At 44.3% G+C, this 15425-nt stretch overlaps 5 protein-coding genes across 5 annotated transcripts; 3 read left to right on the plus strand and 2 right to left on the minus strand.

Moving 5' to 3' along the window:
• Window positions 1–34: 34 nt before the first annotated feature.
• Window positions 35–4401, minus strand: SKI3 (Superkiller protein 3; the record flags this gene model as incomplete). Its single annotated transcript, XM_049253286.1, has 3 exons — window positions 35–3962; window positions 4017–4217; window positions 4286–4401. 3 exons carry the CDS (start codon window positions 4399–4401, stop codon window positions 35–37), a joined length of 4245 nt encoding a protein of 1414 aa, XP_049107632.1.
• A 611-nt stretch (window positions 4402–5012) lies between these two features.
• EGC1 (endo-1,4-beta-glucanase) lies at window positions 5013–7492 on the plus strand (the record flags this gene model as incomplete). Its single annotated transcript, XM_049253287.1, has 4 exons — window positions 5013–5396; window positions 5460–6391; window positions 6466–6784; window positions 6833–7492. 4 exons carry the CDS (start codon window positions 5013–5015, stop codon window positions 7490–7492), a joined length of 2295 nt encoding a protein of 764 aa, XP_049107633.1.
• An 878-nt stretch (window positions 7493–8370) lies between these two features.
• MSN5 (karyopherin) lies at window positions 8371–12629 on the plus strand (the record flags this gene model as incomplete). The annotated part of the gene is made up of 11 exons (XM_049253288.1): window positions 8371–9243; window positions 9302–9490; window positions 9540–10005; window positions 10055–10179; window positions 10235–10306; window positions 10357–10581; window positions 10628–10728; window positions 10781–11039; window positions 11099–11241; window positions 11295–11893; window positions 11956–12629. The coding sequence occupies 11 exons, from the start codon at window positions 8371–8373 to the stop codon at window positions 12627–12629; spliced, it is 3726 nt and encodes a 1241-aa protein (XP_049107634.1).
• Window positions 12630–13038: 409 nt separating this feature from the next.
• LOZ57_004244 (uncharacterized protein) lies at window positions 13039–13608 on the minus strand (the record flags this gene model as incomplete). The annotated part of the gene is made up of 4 exons (XM_049253289.1): window positions 13039–13087; window positions 13164–13316; window positions 13396–13502; window positions 13558–13608. The coding sequence occupies 4 exons, from the start codon at window positions 13606–13608 to the stop codon at window positions 13039–13041; spliced, it is 360 nt and encodes a 119-aa protein (XP_049107635.1).
• A 293-nt stretch (window positions 13609–13901) lies between these two features.
• On the plus strand, window positions 13902–15053 carry TRM10 (tRNA (guanine(9)-N(1))-methyltransferase; the record flags this gene model as incomplete). The annotated part of the gene is made up of 1 exon (XM_049253290.1): window positions 13902–15053. One exon carries the CDS (start codon window positions 13902–13904, stop codon window positions 15051–15053), a length of 1152 nt encoding a protein of 383 aa, XP_049107636.1.
• Window positions 15054–15425: the final 372 nt, after the last annotated feature.

The following is a 15425-nucleotide window of genomic DNA, read 5'->3' on the forward strand; positions in this document are numbered from 1 at the left end:
TTTCGATCCATAACGTTAAGATAGTATCACTAGACTACGTTTTGGCAAGGCATTGGCGCAATTCCTCCCAGCCATCCACTATCCAAGGCGCTACCATGATAGCCTTCACAGCATCTTGCCGTGTTCCTTTGAGAGAATATGCTCTTGACACGTCGTCTGCACCAAGTAACCCATGCGGAGGAATGTTTCCAAGAGCCGTACGCACAGCCATTGCCGCTGGAAATGCCTCCGAAGATGCTACAGCGAGTGACTTCCAGCCTTGTGGTTCGCCTGGCGATACCATAACCGAATTACAAGCCTGTTGAATGTGCATATCCTCCTCTGGAAGTTCTAGCTCTCGCGAGGAACCAACACTCGAAATAGCAGCCAAAAGTTTTGAGATATTAGCACGGTTTTGAATGCTGATCTTGCTCTCAGTCCTCATGTTACGCAAGTCAGATTCTACGGCGTCTATTGCATCCGTGTCTGCATCGAGCAATGCGATGACTCCAAGGAGGGTGACTGCTTTGATATGGTTAGGATGCTGTTCGACGCAGTCAAACAACTGTTCACGAGCCACATCCCGTTCCTCTTCGCCTCCCTTAGCCCATAAGACTTGTGCAAGTAAACATATAATGTCTGGAGAACTATTCGCCTCTTGCAGCGCTTCGCGAAACATGTCAATGGCTTTCTCCATTTCTTTTAAGTAATAATATGCCAGTCCTGCGGTTAGGTGTGCTGACAAGCGCAGTTTATGATATGCATTGCTGTCATACTCGAAAACCCCATTTTCGATGGATAAATTCAGCGCCGCCTCAGCACACTCTGCCGCACCGTCATACTCCAAATTGGCTAGCTGCGCTCGAGCCATGTCTGATTTGGCCTGTGAATACCTAAAGAGAGCAGAAACTGACTTCGTGGCTTCATATTCTGTTTCCACTTTAGAGCAAACGATGTGAAGGCTAGATATTGAACCAACAACATCCCCTAGTCGCTCTGCCATGAGGGCAGACAGATGCTCAACAGGATAATTTGATGGTTCTTGGGCGTGAAGCTGATGTAGCGCAAAAAGCGACTGGATAAGATGAGATAAATCCTCAGACGTTGAACCGGAGCTCAAGTGGTCAAAGACAGAAACTGCATACTGGCGCTTTGGCAAGACCAGGCTGGCATTCCCTAGAGTAAATGCATGTGTGACTAGCTCTCGAGCCTCTCCTAATTCTCCGATTAGATACGCAATGAGAGCCTGTCCTAACCAAGCATGGGAGAAGTCTGGATCAGCTGACTGTGCTTTAGTGAACGACTCATTTGCCAATTGAAAATCATTATGCAGAAGATGTAAGGCTCCTAAATTTGTCCAGACTGAGGCACTCTTGTCATTTATATGCAAACTCCTGACGAGAGAATGCTGGGCAACCTTCGGGTTTAAAGAGGTACAGACAACGCCGAGCGCATTCCAAAAGTCGGAATTCCCAGCTTCTAGTTCAATAGCTCTCTTGAAACAGCACATAGAGGCTTTGAGAAATCCCATTTGTTTAGTCTTCGTTTCACTAGATTCGTTACGGTGATAGACATGTGCTTGGTATTCTGCCCAGCCTAAATTGTACCATGCTACAGCTCGGGCATGGACATCAGCATTAGACACCGATAATGCGCGCTTGTATGCCAGTATTGCCGCCATAACCGACACGCTGGAGCCTGTTTCATTATCAAGTAGCGCGAAGGTGTGTTCAATATCGGAACCTATCATGTCAAGATCAGAGAGTATTTGGAAAACCTCCACGTCGCACTGCTCTTCTAAGAAAAGCCTAAATTGTGAGATTGGTATGAGATCTGATTTACTCTTGACCCAAGAGAAAATAGAAAATGCATCACCGATTGCCTTCCATAAATTTATCGAGGTTAGGTGGTGCTTGGCTACCAGAATTCCTGTCTCAATCGCGGCCGCTGCTAGCTCTGCAGCTTCACCAAAGGTGCCAGATTCGAGCGCCTTCCATGAATTTTCCGTTAGCGTTTGCAACAAGGCTATGGAGACCCCAAATTCGTCAGGTCTCATATCCAAGACCTCTTTATAAATAGAAATAGCTTCTGGAAACTCTCCAAGTTCACGTAGCACATTTGCCGTCATGTACCTGGCAAACCATGTGTGTTCCTTATCAGAGTCTGACAGCATGTCTTCCAGCGCCTGTGCATGTTGAAAGGCCTTGATTGCCGAAATATGTCGACCTGAATTATGGTAGCTTTCCCCAAGCCCAACCCAGCTATGGTAATCGTGGGGTGAGATACGAAGAGCCGTTTGAAATGAAATTATACTTTTGACATATTGTTGTTTGTTGATCTCAGCTACTCCAAGAGCAGCATAAGGCCAACTTTTTCCTTTTCTCTTCGAGCCGGGTGCGGGTTTGGCCTTTCCAGAATCCACGACTCTCTGAGATATTGCTTCCACAAGATCCCAATCCCCCTGGTTAGCAAAATCTCGAGCTAGGCGCTCGGCGGCTTCAATCTCGGACGATGATAGTTCAATTGCTTTATGGAAGCAGCGTCTTGCCCGCTTTTTGTCTTTTTTATAGTCTGCATAAAAAATCCCAAGGCTGGTATACGCTGGTGCATAATTCATATTAGATTGTATCGACTGCAAAAAGCAAGCGTAGGCTCGATTACGGTCCTTTCTCGCGGCTGGAGATGAGTCTAACTCCCATAGGCATTGTCCAATCCGATACAGTATTGTGGATTTTAAATCTCGCCAAGATGAACCCGGGGATTCAATCAGAGCAAGCGTATCTTCCAGGCCATCCTTTGCTATTTGGAGATCTCCACTTCGTGCCTTACACCAAAAAAGCTCGGATCGAACTTTTGCGTTATTGGGATTTCGCTGTAACGCACTTTCAAGAAGTACAGCCGCTTCTTGATAATCTTCGTCTTCCTCATAGATCAAACCAAGCCCCAGAAGGCATTTTGTTGACTTTCGATCTCGCTCCAGTATATGCTCGAATATTTGTTTAGCTTCAGGGTGATTTTTCGGTGACTGGTATGTGATGAGCGATGTTGCAAGGATGGTATTGACGGAATCGGTAACGTTCCGAAGGTTTAAACCCGTTCGTTTTTGAAGTTCCAACACTACCAGCAATCCTTTGCGACTAACATCTGCAGACGTTTGAAACTCCTCAAGAGCGAGATACACTTCCCCCATTAATCTATGAGATAATATGGAATCGGAAGATTTTGAAAGTCCTTCAGCCATCAACAATATGTGATCTTCTCCTGCAATTTGGTTTTCGATACCAATAGACTCTGAATGTGAAGACTCATTATTCTGGTCTTTTGAGTCAAGCTCTTCATCAGGGAATGGGGAGAATTCGCTCGCCAGAAACCCCTTTAATACTTTGCTCAAGCCAACGTCTGGGAATAAATTGATGTATTCCCGTAATAAGGCAACATCCATTTCCGATATTTCATCCACATCCTGCCATTCTAGCACTACTTTCCAAGCGAGTTCAAAGGGGTGGTGAATGATGACCATGTCATTGGCAGATTTCAAGACATAATTTCGTTGTTCGGCTTTCCTGGAGCTTGGAAGATTGAGAAGATGATCATACCCTCGTTGTAGCAGCTTCTCTTCATAGCGTCGCCGTACTTCATCATCATAAGTCCAATCAATAATACCACGGTACAGTTCCTCAAGACAGCTTCGTTTAGCCGCCTCGAGTTTAACTTCCGTAGTCACCTGGTCGATTCTTGCGCCCAGTCTCGTTCTCCTGTCACCAATTTCACGGTTGATGAACTCCTTCTCTTCTGCTTCGCAGATTTCAATAACTTCAAGATACGTAAGGGAGGGATGTGGTATCAAGCCTTCCAGCATTTTAAATAGTGGACTAGAAGGTAACAAGAGCGACAAAGCATTCTTATATTGAGAGCGGGTACCATTGCTCTTAGTAAAACGAATATATTTATCGACTGCTGCGTGAGCGTGAACATTGTCGTCACTTGAATAAATTTAGTCAATTATATATCAGAAAAGGTTGAGAGGGCCCACAGACGCTACTTCAAATATGTGACATAGGCCTTTAACGGCTGTTGCATACTCATCTACTTTGCTGCTTCCAAGTCGCCCGTACAAGTTTATCAAGCCTTGCCAGGCTGTTTTATCGTCATCTTTGATTTTGATAGCATCGATGTATGCACGCTCGGACGCATCGGCATTATTTAGCTTATCAAGAGCGAGGCCTAGGAAGAGATGGCTTATATCGGGGCCTATTAGTTGTCATCGCTACTTGACATACAATTTGACGGCTAGCAAGGAACTCACGAGTGATAATTCCGTGGCTCTTGTTCACAGATCTCTTTTGCCTTTGCAGCAGCTTGTGAAAAGTCTCCAGTATCCAACAGGGCTCGTATACTCTTCAGGGCAGTTTTTGGGGCCATTCCTACAAGTTGATATTATCGGATAGAGTTACAGATCCAAGGCATGTTCTGTGGGATTTAACCTTCACAGTTGCTCCTCAGAAACCTTGTGAGCACCAATGGTGTCTATCAATCTGCTGTTTTATTCAAAATCATATGAGCTCAGATGTAGTAGCCGTAGTATAGAGTACTGGGGCTTTTTCTACTTTGTAGTTACACTGAAGCAAAACGGTACGAGTAAGGTTTGAAGGCTTGGATGTGCTTAGTCAACTAGTTAACTAGCTGGTTAACTAACTAGCAGGAGTTACTCAACTTAAGTTACTCAAGCTGTTAGTCAGCAATTGTACAACGCATCATACGTCGCAGCTTCATTATCGACTGTAATTGCTTTCTCGCAGATTCCACCGATAACACCTAGTTATATTGGCGATGGAGTTGTTTGTGACTTCCTTTCGGATAGAAAATATCTATATTCTCTCCTTGTGCAATTACTAATCCAGCACTGCTTTCATACCTACTAACGATATGCATATTGTTAATTCATAGCTCTACTTATTACTATTAGTCTATTTTTGATATATTGCTGCTAATCTTCGTATAAATATTCTGTACTGAGCCTCGATTTTTCCACCATGGCTTTCCGACGTTTATACATCGACGGCACAACCTTCAGGGATTCCAAGAACCGAGAGGTCATATTAAGAGGAATCAACGTCGATGCCACTGCGAAGTTCCCCAAGACCCCAAATATACCGTCATACGTTTCGAAAGGGTTCTTCGATGGAGACAATGTCTCCTTTGTAGGGCGGCCATTTTCTTTAGAGGATGCTCCCACACACTTCGAAAGGTTGAAAAAATGGGGGTACAATCAAATCAGATATATATTCACTTGGGAGGCCATTGAGCATAGAGGCCCAAGAATATACGATGAAGATTGGATCGATTTTACGATCCAAATGCTGCGGGTGTTGAATAGGTACGGCTTTTATGTCTATATGGATCCACATCAGGATGTGGTACGTACAGCCCTATTATGGTATTTATCTGCTGGACTACTGCAATATACTAAAAGTTGACAGTGGTCCCGGTTCTCAGGAGGCTCTGGGGCACCTATGTGGACTCTATGTGCTGCTGGGCTAGATCCTTTGAATTTTAGTGCGACCGAAGCCGCACTTGTCCAAAATACCTATCCTGATCCCGCTTCTTTTACAAAAATGATATGGAGTACAAATTACACTAGACTTGCATGTCAGACAATGTTTACTTTATTCTGGGCAGGAAAGGATTTTGCTCCCAAGGCCATCATCGATGGACTCAATATCCAAGATTTCCTTCAAGACCATTATATTTCCGCCGTTAAACATTTAGCACAGCGTATCAAAGAAGCTGGGGACTTAGAAAATGAAGTAGTGATCGGATGGGAGTCCATGAATGAGCCAAACAGAGGCCTAGTGGGATATCAGGATATCTCCGTCATACCTCAAGAACAACAGCTTCAGCTCGGTACCTCTCCGACTGCTTTTCAGGCCATGTTGACTGGTTCCGGGCGAGCCTGTGAAATTGCCACCTGGGCATTTGGGGGTTTTGGCCCCCACAAAACTGGCAGACAGTTGGTTGACCCTAAAGGAGTTTCTGCCTGGCTCTCAACGTACTACGAAGACACCAAGTATGGCTGGGAGAGAGATCCCCAGTGGAAGCTTGGTGAATGCTTGTGGGCACAGCATGGAGTTTGGGACCCGAAATCCAATACGCTATTAAAAAAGGATTATTTCGCCAAGGATCCCAAAACCGGTCTCCCATTGGACTATGAAGGGTTTACCAATCAGTATTTCATGGATCATTTCCGAAAGTACAGGGATGCTATTAGAAGTGTCCACCCAAATGCCATACTCTTTTGCCAGCCTCCAGTCATGGAAATGCCTCCTAACTTGAAAGATACAGCAGATGACGACCCCAATATGGTCCATGCGGTTCATTTTTATGATGGACTTACTCTGATGACGAAGCACTGGTGAGTATCCTTCACATATTTTTATCTTATTTCTTATTTACCTTCTTTTCTCCAAATCTCACCACCTCAACCAGGAGTCGATTATATAACGTTGACGTAGTCGGCATTCTCCGAGGAAAATACCTCACTCCTGCATTTGGTATTAAACTTGGTGAAACAGCCATTCGAAATTGCCTGCGAGACCAACTTCGGTTTCTACGAAAGGAAAGTTTAGAATTAATGGGAACTCATCCGGCAATTCTCACAGAGATCGGTATTCCTTACGATATGGACGATAAGTACGCCTACAAAACTGGAGACTATAGTAGCCAAGTCAGCGCGATGGATGCCAATCACTATGCTATTGAAGGCAGTGGAATGAACGGCTTTTCGCTTTGGACCTATATGTCAACGGTACAATACCTAATTCGACTTTCATTACCACAGCTAACGGACTTTTAGAACATACACGAATGGGGTGACCACTGGAATGGAGAAGACTTGTCGATTTATTCTCTCGACGATCTTCCTCTGCCTACGGGAAAACCGTTAAGCGATGTTTCGAAACAGCAGTCTAGCGCTTCCCTTGACCCTGCTTCACCTGCCTTCTCTCTGAGTCGGGCTGATTCGGTTAGCACTGAAATCAAGCCAGATAATCTTAAAAGGGCAATTTTTACCCCATCAATTTCAGCCAGAGCAATTCCAAATCTAGAATCAAGCGACCGTCTCGGGTATCGAGCCGCCGAAGCGTATATCAGGCCAAGTCCGGTTGCAATACATGGGGATCTTGCACAATATGGGTTTGATCTCCGCACTTGTTTGTTCACTATGGACGTAACGTCCATGACTGCCACACCCCGACATAGCCCAACTATTATCTATCTTCCAGAGTTTCACTACCCAAGCATGCATATCAATGTCACACTCAGCAGTGGGCAATGGGATATTGACAAAGAAGAAACTGGGTCGGGTTTTGTCCAATACTTAAGGTGGTGGCATGCTGAAGGAGAACAGAAGATTGAAATTCAGGGAGCGAAAAGAAAGCCTGGCGAGAATCTGGAATTCCTCGAAGATGAACAATATCTCAAACAATGCCGGCGTGGTACCTGTGTTTTAATGTAAATAATTTAGAGGCGTCGATGAACATTAGCCATGAATGTCGGGCTGCCTATTGGCAGATTCCATATTGACGACAAGGACTTGGTGATTTTGACTTTTCTTTAAGGTATCGTCGCATTTCTTATAGATAGTATTATTAAAAAACATCGGAGCTATCCCAAGACGCAGATTGGTTTGGACTGGTTTCAATAGTGCGAATTTGCGGCTCAGGTTCTCTTTTTTCTGCAATATTGTAACAAGAAGGCCGTGTAATGCTGTACTATGTAGAATACTTTGCAGAATAGAGACATATGTACTCTACAGTTGTGTACAATACATACACAACTTGTCTCAACATTGTTGGTTCTCTACACGACCTTTGTAATGTCCAGCCTTTGTGCCCAAGGCCTCTACGAAGAGTCTGAATTGGCGCAGACTGATTAGTTACACAGCAACTGGAGCAAGGCTCAAGAAAAACAATTTTTGGTCTTTGGACATTGTGTTGATACGTTCAGACAACGATATAAACTCTTCTGTGTTGGCAATCGATTGTGGGTCAACTGTCACTACCAACCTCAAAAGGTTTGCTGGAAGTCCGTCATCAAACCTTGCTTTGATATTAAATTTAGGACCACCAAACCATCACTAATCCACAAGAGAGCCATCAATCACCCACCAAGCACATCCACCTTCCTTGAACTCTTTCTTATCAGGTCTCGACGTCTTGTTAGCCAAATAAACTTTCCGCTGAAACTTTCGCGCAGCGCGTCTCGTTACCTGACCGGGGCCACCACCCCTCAGCGCAGAGTGTTTAGCCAGAACCCTTCTATCTTTGTTGGTCATTCCCACATGAGACGACCTGGACGTGGAATTATCGAATATACCTAGCTACTAGTAGCAGCATGGCGACAGGTACGTCCAGTACTCTGGAGCTTCCTGTTGCTGTCCATGGAAACGGCACAAGCCAGCCAGACCTCATCAACATCGCGCAGGCGCTAGAGATCATCCATACTCGAACAACGACAAATGAAGTTAGGAAGCAAGCCTCGGAATTTCTCGAGTTGCAAAAGCACGAGAAAAATGCAGCACAGACCGGCTTTTACTTGGCATCGGAACAGCAGCACTCGCCGCTCCTCCGCCATTATGGGCTCTCCCTCTTAGAGCATGTTTTGAAACATAGATTATCTGAGTTAACGCCGGCTCAGATAACTCACCTAAGAGATTTAATTATAAGCCTTGCTCAAGAGATCCAGGCACGGGACCTTTCCTATATCCGCAACAAGCTTGTTTTGCTCTGGGTCGAGATCGCGAAGCGGACTTGGGCTCTTGACTGGTTGAATATGGACGAGTCACTAGTTCAGTTGTGGAATGGCGCTTTGGTGCATAAAGAGTTTGTTCTCGGTGTTTTGGAAACGATGTCCGATGATACTTTTCACCATGAGGACACAGCTTCATCTCTCCGTGGGACAGACCTAAACCGCGCGCTCATCGAAATATGCACACCGTATACTGTCTTTAATGAAGCTCACCCTGACCGAGAACAACACGCCGAATTACGGTGTGGTAGCGAGGGCTGGCTTGTCAGGATCACGACGTTCCTTAATGACTGTCTTCAAAATCTATATAAGATGCCGGAGGCTCGAGTATGCGCACAGAAATGCTTAGCGACTTTGCGATCGATGATGCTTTGGAATTTGCCACTGGCTATTGTCTCGAGCCAGAGTGTTCAGGCAATATGCATGGCGCTCACTGCAAATGATGATATTATCTTGATGGTAAGCCACCATTCACGTTTATATACACAGTGTTGTTTTATTAAAGGTCGTGCTCTAGTCTGCTGTTGAGGCGTTGCTTGCACTATATGGAAGAACCCATTTCAATATCATGGAGTTTGAAAACCTACTAAGCATAGTATATGATACCGAGCGGTTAATTTTGCTGAGAAAACTCTATGAATGGTCTATCGTGGACGCAAATAATGTTTTTGACATAAAATATACTATATCCAAAAAACTGTCTGAGGTATGTTATGTCTATATTATTCCTGTCACAGTTACTAATGGATCGTTAGTTGATATCATGCCTTGCCTGGTTCCTTGAAGAGAAAAGTATTAATTTATGCAAAAAGGTCGACCTGCAATACTTTTTTTCTTTTTTGATCAGCATTTTAAGACACCAAAGTTTAATTGTATCCATTCCAGTGCTTCATTCGTGGTCCAGGATTCTCCTTTGCGATGATATTGGGAAATCCGGCGCTATTGCCAACTTTATTGGCCCTCTTGTAGAAATATGCACTCAACGGCTTGTGCGATACGAAGCCTTTCCAGAAGATTCAGAGGAGCCCACGATTCTATTTTTGAACGAGGATGTTGATACTTTACCCGAGAGGCATGCATTTGTAGGAAACTACAGAAGGTATTGTGGGCAGGTCATAGAGGTTATTGTGCAAAATCAGCCCCATGATGCTGTCCCTCATATTCTTTCCGGTGTTGATAATGGCCTTAATAACCTATATAATGGGATTGCTCCCTTCAATCGTATGTGACGCATGCCTGTCTGGAAATACTTTACTGATTTGCTTTCTAGCTTCAACCTTCCACAAACAGACAATTTCTGTATTGCGCGCCGACACTCAATTTACAGTTACAGAGTCTCTGCTTAAAGGATACAACAAATGGCTTGAAAGTCACGGCGCTGATCCACAACGTGATGTGAGTGCGATAGCAGTTCTGAGGTGTGGTACATATTAATTTCTATAATATACAGGAACAACAACGGCAGTCTCTTGAGAATAATCTGGAAACATGGGCACTTAGTTTATTGCAAAGGCAATTTGCAGTATGAGCTCTTGGGTGCCTAGAGTTGAATTGGCTACTAATAAAGAGTAGGACCCAGCTATCGTGCAGCGAGTAATTCGATTGTCCGTCGATTTTTCTTCGAAAGCGTTGCGAAATAAGCCTAGCTACGCACTTAAAGTCCTCGAACATATTCTCATGACAGATACCGCGGATAATCCTGAGCTTCCACTTTATTCAGAGGCTGTCAGAGAGCTGTACAGTCTTGCTACCTACGAAGTTCGGAGGCTCGCCTCTCGTTACGCAGATTATTTTTCTGTAAGTTCTTCTTTATTAAGATAAAGTCATGTCACTAACTACTCAGACATTCTATGACATCCTTAGTCAGAAAGTCCAAGAGATGCAGCAAAGGACTATCGAAGACCAGCCACATATGGAGCTATCTCCAGTACTTCTGATAGTTATGTGCGTGTTTTTATTTCGGGATAGAGGGAAATAAGCATACTGACTTCGTTAGGCACCGTGCAAAGGATATTGATCCTGATATACGCCAAGAGCGTTTAAAATCATTCATTGAGCCTTTAAAGTTTGCATGGGGGGATGAACAGCTTAGGCAAACGATATCGACCTTTCAGGGTTTCTGCGAAGCATTTGGCCTTGATCAAGTGCACCCATACCTAAAAGCTCGACAGGCCCAGAAAATCGAAGATTGGTCTACTGTTTTGCTTGACGAGGATGGAAAACGTATACAAAAGCAGATGAATTCGAGATTTCAGGTATGGCGTACAAATTCGTATATACCTTTCTAAGGAATGAACTAATACACAAATTGCAGCGTATTCCCCTCAGAAATACCAAAACAATGCTCTCTGTGACCACAGAAAAACTAAAACCTATGGATCCTCCCTATAAACTTACGTGCGAGCTTTGGAAGGATATGATTCCCTTTATTCTCCCCTCATTACTGCAATTAGTCAGGTATGCATCTGTTAAGCATCTTATTTCTTTTTGCCACCAAGCTTACTCTGTAGCCATGCTCATGCATTTCACAACCCGGACAACTGGGTTGGGCTTCCAGGTGATATGCGTCCAATCGTAGGACGTATCCTGACAGATAGGTTCTGGCAAGCGGGTATTTCATCCGGTAGCAGAGAAGAATTTTATCAAAAAATTGCTATTTCTAAGAGCACTCTCGAAGGGTTTTCTTCATCGGTTCGGGGAAAGGTCAGGCAGGTTCGAGAAGCATGCTATTCCATACTATTCAGTATGAGTAGACTTCAAGAGCACTTCTACGGTTTTCATGAACTCTCTATTCCTTTATCCCAGGCGCTATATACCGATTCTACGTCCTTATCTTCACATCAATTCTCAGTACTATTAAATATATCGAGATGCCTTATCGATGACTGCCCGCCACAGTCTCGAGGGCATTTCTTACCGCCTATGATGTCAAATTTATTTACCCAACTTGATAAAAAGATTACCGCCGAATGGGATATAATAGAGCGACGCAGGACAGGGACAGTTGATGATGATCTAACAGAAGAAATGAAAGACGAAAGTATATTGAGACAGCTGACTTATTCAGCCGTAATCATGGTGGCCAGTTTGTTGGATCCTAATAAAGAAGGTTTGTTGGCTTCGGAATTCTGCTAGGTGTCTAATCTAATAATATCTACTTTTGCATCTTAGATCCGAAGCCCTCAAGCTCGACAGCTGAAACAATGCCTCCAGAGGATGAACCTCAGTCCATGCGACATTTCATTCTTTCATCTCCCCAGATCCTCGAGCCAGTAATCCTTTTCTGCACCCACGCGTTGCGTATGCACGATACCCGGAGTTGCAGCATTATCACCAGAGTTTTAAGATCTATCCTATCTCATTTTTTGCCTCCCGTTGACACACCAACAGCTGCCAGTATTCGCGAGTTCATCAGCACCGATGTTCTTAAAGCCTGTATTACATCCGTCCATGAGCCGTACTTTGTTGATATGCAGAAAGATCTCGCTCAGCTTATTGCATCCATATGGGTGCTTTATAGCCCAAGAAGCAATACTCCGAGGTCCATCATGTTAAGCTTGCCCGCTATGACTGAGACTAAGGTCATCGCTGCAGAGGAAGCATTAATGAAAACATCGTCAACACGAGTGCAAAAAGCCATAGTATTGGATTTTTTGGAGGGCTTGAGGGGCGTGAGCATTAGTGAGCAGGGGAAAATTGGCGGAGCACGAGCTAATCGGAAAAAGGATCGCAGTACAATACAAGCCAGATATATGATGAACACAGAGATGGAAGGGCAGGAGCTAGGAAAGGTAGATATTAACAATGGTCCGGATTTGACTGGCGTTGCTGATATGTTCTCCTGAAATATTATCTGGGAAAATTGCGGCTGGTTTCACTTAGATGTGATTTGCATGTGCATTCGTATTGTTATAGCATTGGGTGAGGGACGTTCCGTGCAGCGACCTCTACAATAGATGTTTTGGGAGCTTTGTGAGAGACATATTTGTAGCAAATGCAGAGTTTCCTGGAGAAGTGGACAGGGCAAGGTTTAATGCCAAAACAAGCAGATGATACATTCATTGATGGACTCATAGTCCAATGTGCATAAGAATAAATAAAAAAAAGCTCTCGATCGATGTGCAAAGTTTCTGCATATAATCCTCCAGTAAAGGTTTAGAGCAGACAAAAAAAATGGGTGAGTCCCCAGATAGTTATAGCAGAAACAAGGCAGAATTTATGAACAACATGAGAGTTCCCCCTTGTTCTGCATGCCTATACATCTGGGGTGGCTGGTGTGTACATGAATGTGGGCCTCACAAATCTAAAATATCATGTGTTAGCAGTGTTCTTCCTTAAAAAGGCCGCGGAAATAAGATATCAGGTAAACTAAAACCTACCGGTCAGAGTTGTAAACATTTATTTGCGATCCGATTAATTCCTTCTCTCTCGCCTTGTCCGCATAGTATCGCCGAACTTGATCACGATCTTCTTCGGCTTGGAGGACAGGAATCAAATGAATTCGGGCCCATATTTTCTCACGGGCAAGTTCGCTATCTGAAGTCAGCTTCTTTCGAAGGGGTGCCCAAAGAGGTTGCAGTATAAAAGCGCATAAGGTCGCGATTGACTGACTTCTTCTCCCGCTGACCAAGCCATAACTTATAAAACCCATATGCCATAATGGCATGCATTCCGAGTAGATAATAGACGGGCCTAAATCCGCGAATTGGAAGGTTGCGCTGCCTTAGTTAGCTAAGGGGTATCCTAATGTGCGAGAGAGATGCAATTAAACACCTTGTATTGGACAGGCTTGTAGCCCCCAATAGGGGGCATATCCTGAGGCATTGTGGAAGTGATTTTAAGTAACTGCGGCTTGCCTACTGTAGACAGATAGGTCTGAAGATGGAACGCGATCCCGCCCAGGTTGAATCTTCACGTGATCTTGATGATCTCTGGGTCCTCCCATTGGCTGAGATAGTTTGACACAAATGCACAACAAACGAACAATCAAAAGTACCAGTGCCTGCTTGTTGAAGAACTAAACCATGACGCCTTGAGATCCTATGATAGCAGCACCAGGGGCAATGGATCAGGAGGAAAGACCAAGGAAGTTACAAAAACTGGACCATACTGGCAGCATGGCAAGTATCGCTGAGGGAACGACATCAGCGACAAATGACAGCCTATTAAACGAGAACCAAAAGTCAACATCAAGAGCAAATAGTGACGCTACAATCGAAAAAGATCTAAAAACTGGCGCCAGTGAGACAGCAGCCCTTTCAAAAAATCAACTGAAGAAGCTGAAGAAGCTTGAACGCTGGGAAGCGTCCCGCGAATGGCGCAAGGAGAGACGGAAGGAAAAATTAAAGGAAAAGAGGGACCGTAAACGAGAGGAAAAGGTGCAATCAACAGCCCAAACCAATTTTGGCCCCTCTGAACTGCCGGTATCGCACGACAGCCTGGCCGTGGGAAGGGTTACGCTTCGGGATCTGAGAAAGAAAGATAATGGAAACTCTGTCTTATTACCCGTCACTCTTGTGATAGATTGTGATTTTGATGATCTAATGCTGGAAAAAGAACGGAAGTCTCTCGCCTCTCAAATCACCCGTGCATACTCTGACAATTCTCGGTCCAAATACAGGTCACACTTAGTTGTGTCTTCATTTAACGGCTTCTTGAAACAGCGATTTGATACCGTGCTAACAAAACAATATGAACGTTGGAGGGGCGTTACTATGACCGAGGAGAATTTTGTTACTGCAGCCGAAGCTGCACAAGCCCGGATGAAACAGCCTCGAGGCGGGAAACTGGTGGGGGTTTTCTCTAATAAAGTTGATATGGAAAAGGCTCAATTAGAAGAAGAGGGGGAGATTATTTATCTTACAAGTGATAGCTCGGATACCCTAACAGAGCTGAAACCATATAGTACATACGTTATTGGGGGTCTAGTTGACAAAAATCGCCACAAGGGAATATGTTATAAAAGAGCCGTCGAAAAAGGGATAAAGACTGCTAAGCTACCTATTGGGGAGTATATGCAAATGTCGAGTCGCTATGTTCTAGCCACGAACCATGTGGTAGAAATAATCATCCGATGGTTGGAACTTGGAGACTGGGGTCAGGCATTCGATCAAGTCATACCAAAGAGAAAAGGAGGGACGTTGAAATGTGAAGATGTTCAAGTAGAAAAGGTGGAGAAGGGCAATGGAGATGGTGCGCAGAATAAAGAGCCCTCAGCAGAAATTCCAAATGAGGAATGTCAACGCAGCCAGGAGCCTGGAGATATATAGCTTGAACGCCATCAGAAGCATTTGCCAAAACATAACCAACCTCTCCAACTTGAATACAATAACACATCAACTCATTTTTCCCTTCTACTGAGTCAGATGCCATTTGTCTATTAGTGAGCTATAAAGCATGATATAGGTGCGTGGAAATCAGAGCAAGACCGTGAGTATATAGGCTTCGCTGAAATTTAGGCAGCAATGCCGATTTTAGCCTAGCACCAATATCGGCGCTACTATTTTGACACGAAAAAGGTGCTTTTTGCCACACAAACTGTAATTACACGCGATGTTTGCCTTGTTTGGCAGTCATCCGTTAAATGTAAACACTAAAAGAGCAGCCCGATTGGAAGCTTCAAAGTCGCCTCTTCATATCAA

This window comes from Ophidiomyces ophidiicola (assembly GCF_022830035.1).
Source record: "Ophidiomyces ophidiicola strain CBS 122913 chromosome Unknown scaffold_17, whole genome shotgun sequence".
In the NCBI taxonomy this organism is placed as follows: Eukaryota; Fungi; Ascomycota; class Eurotiomycetes; order Onygenales; family Onygenaceae; genus Ophidiomyces; species Ophidiomyces ophidiicola.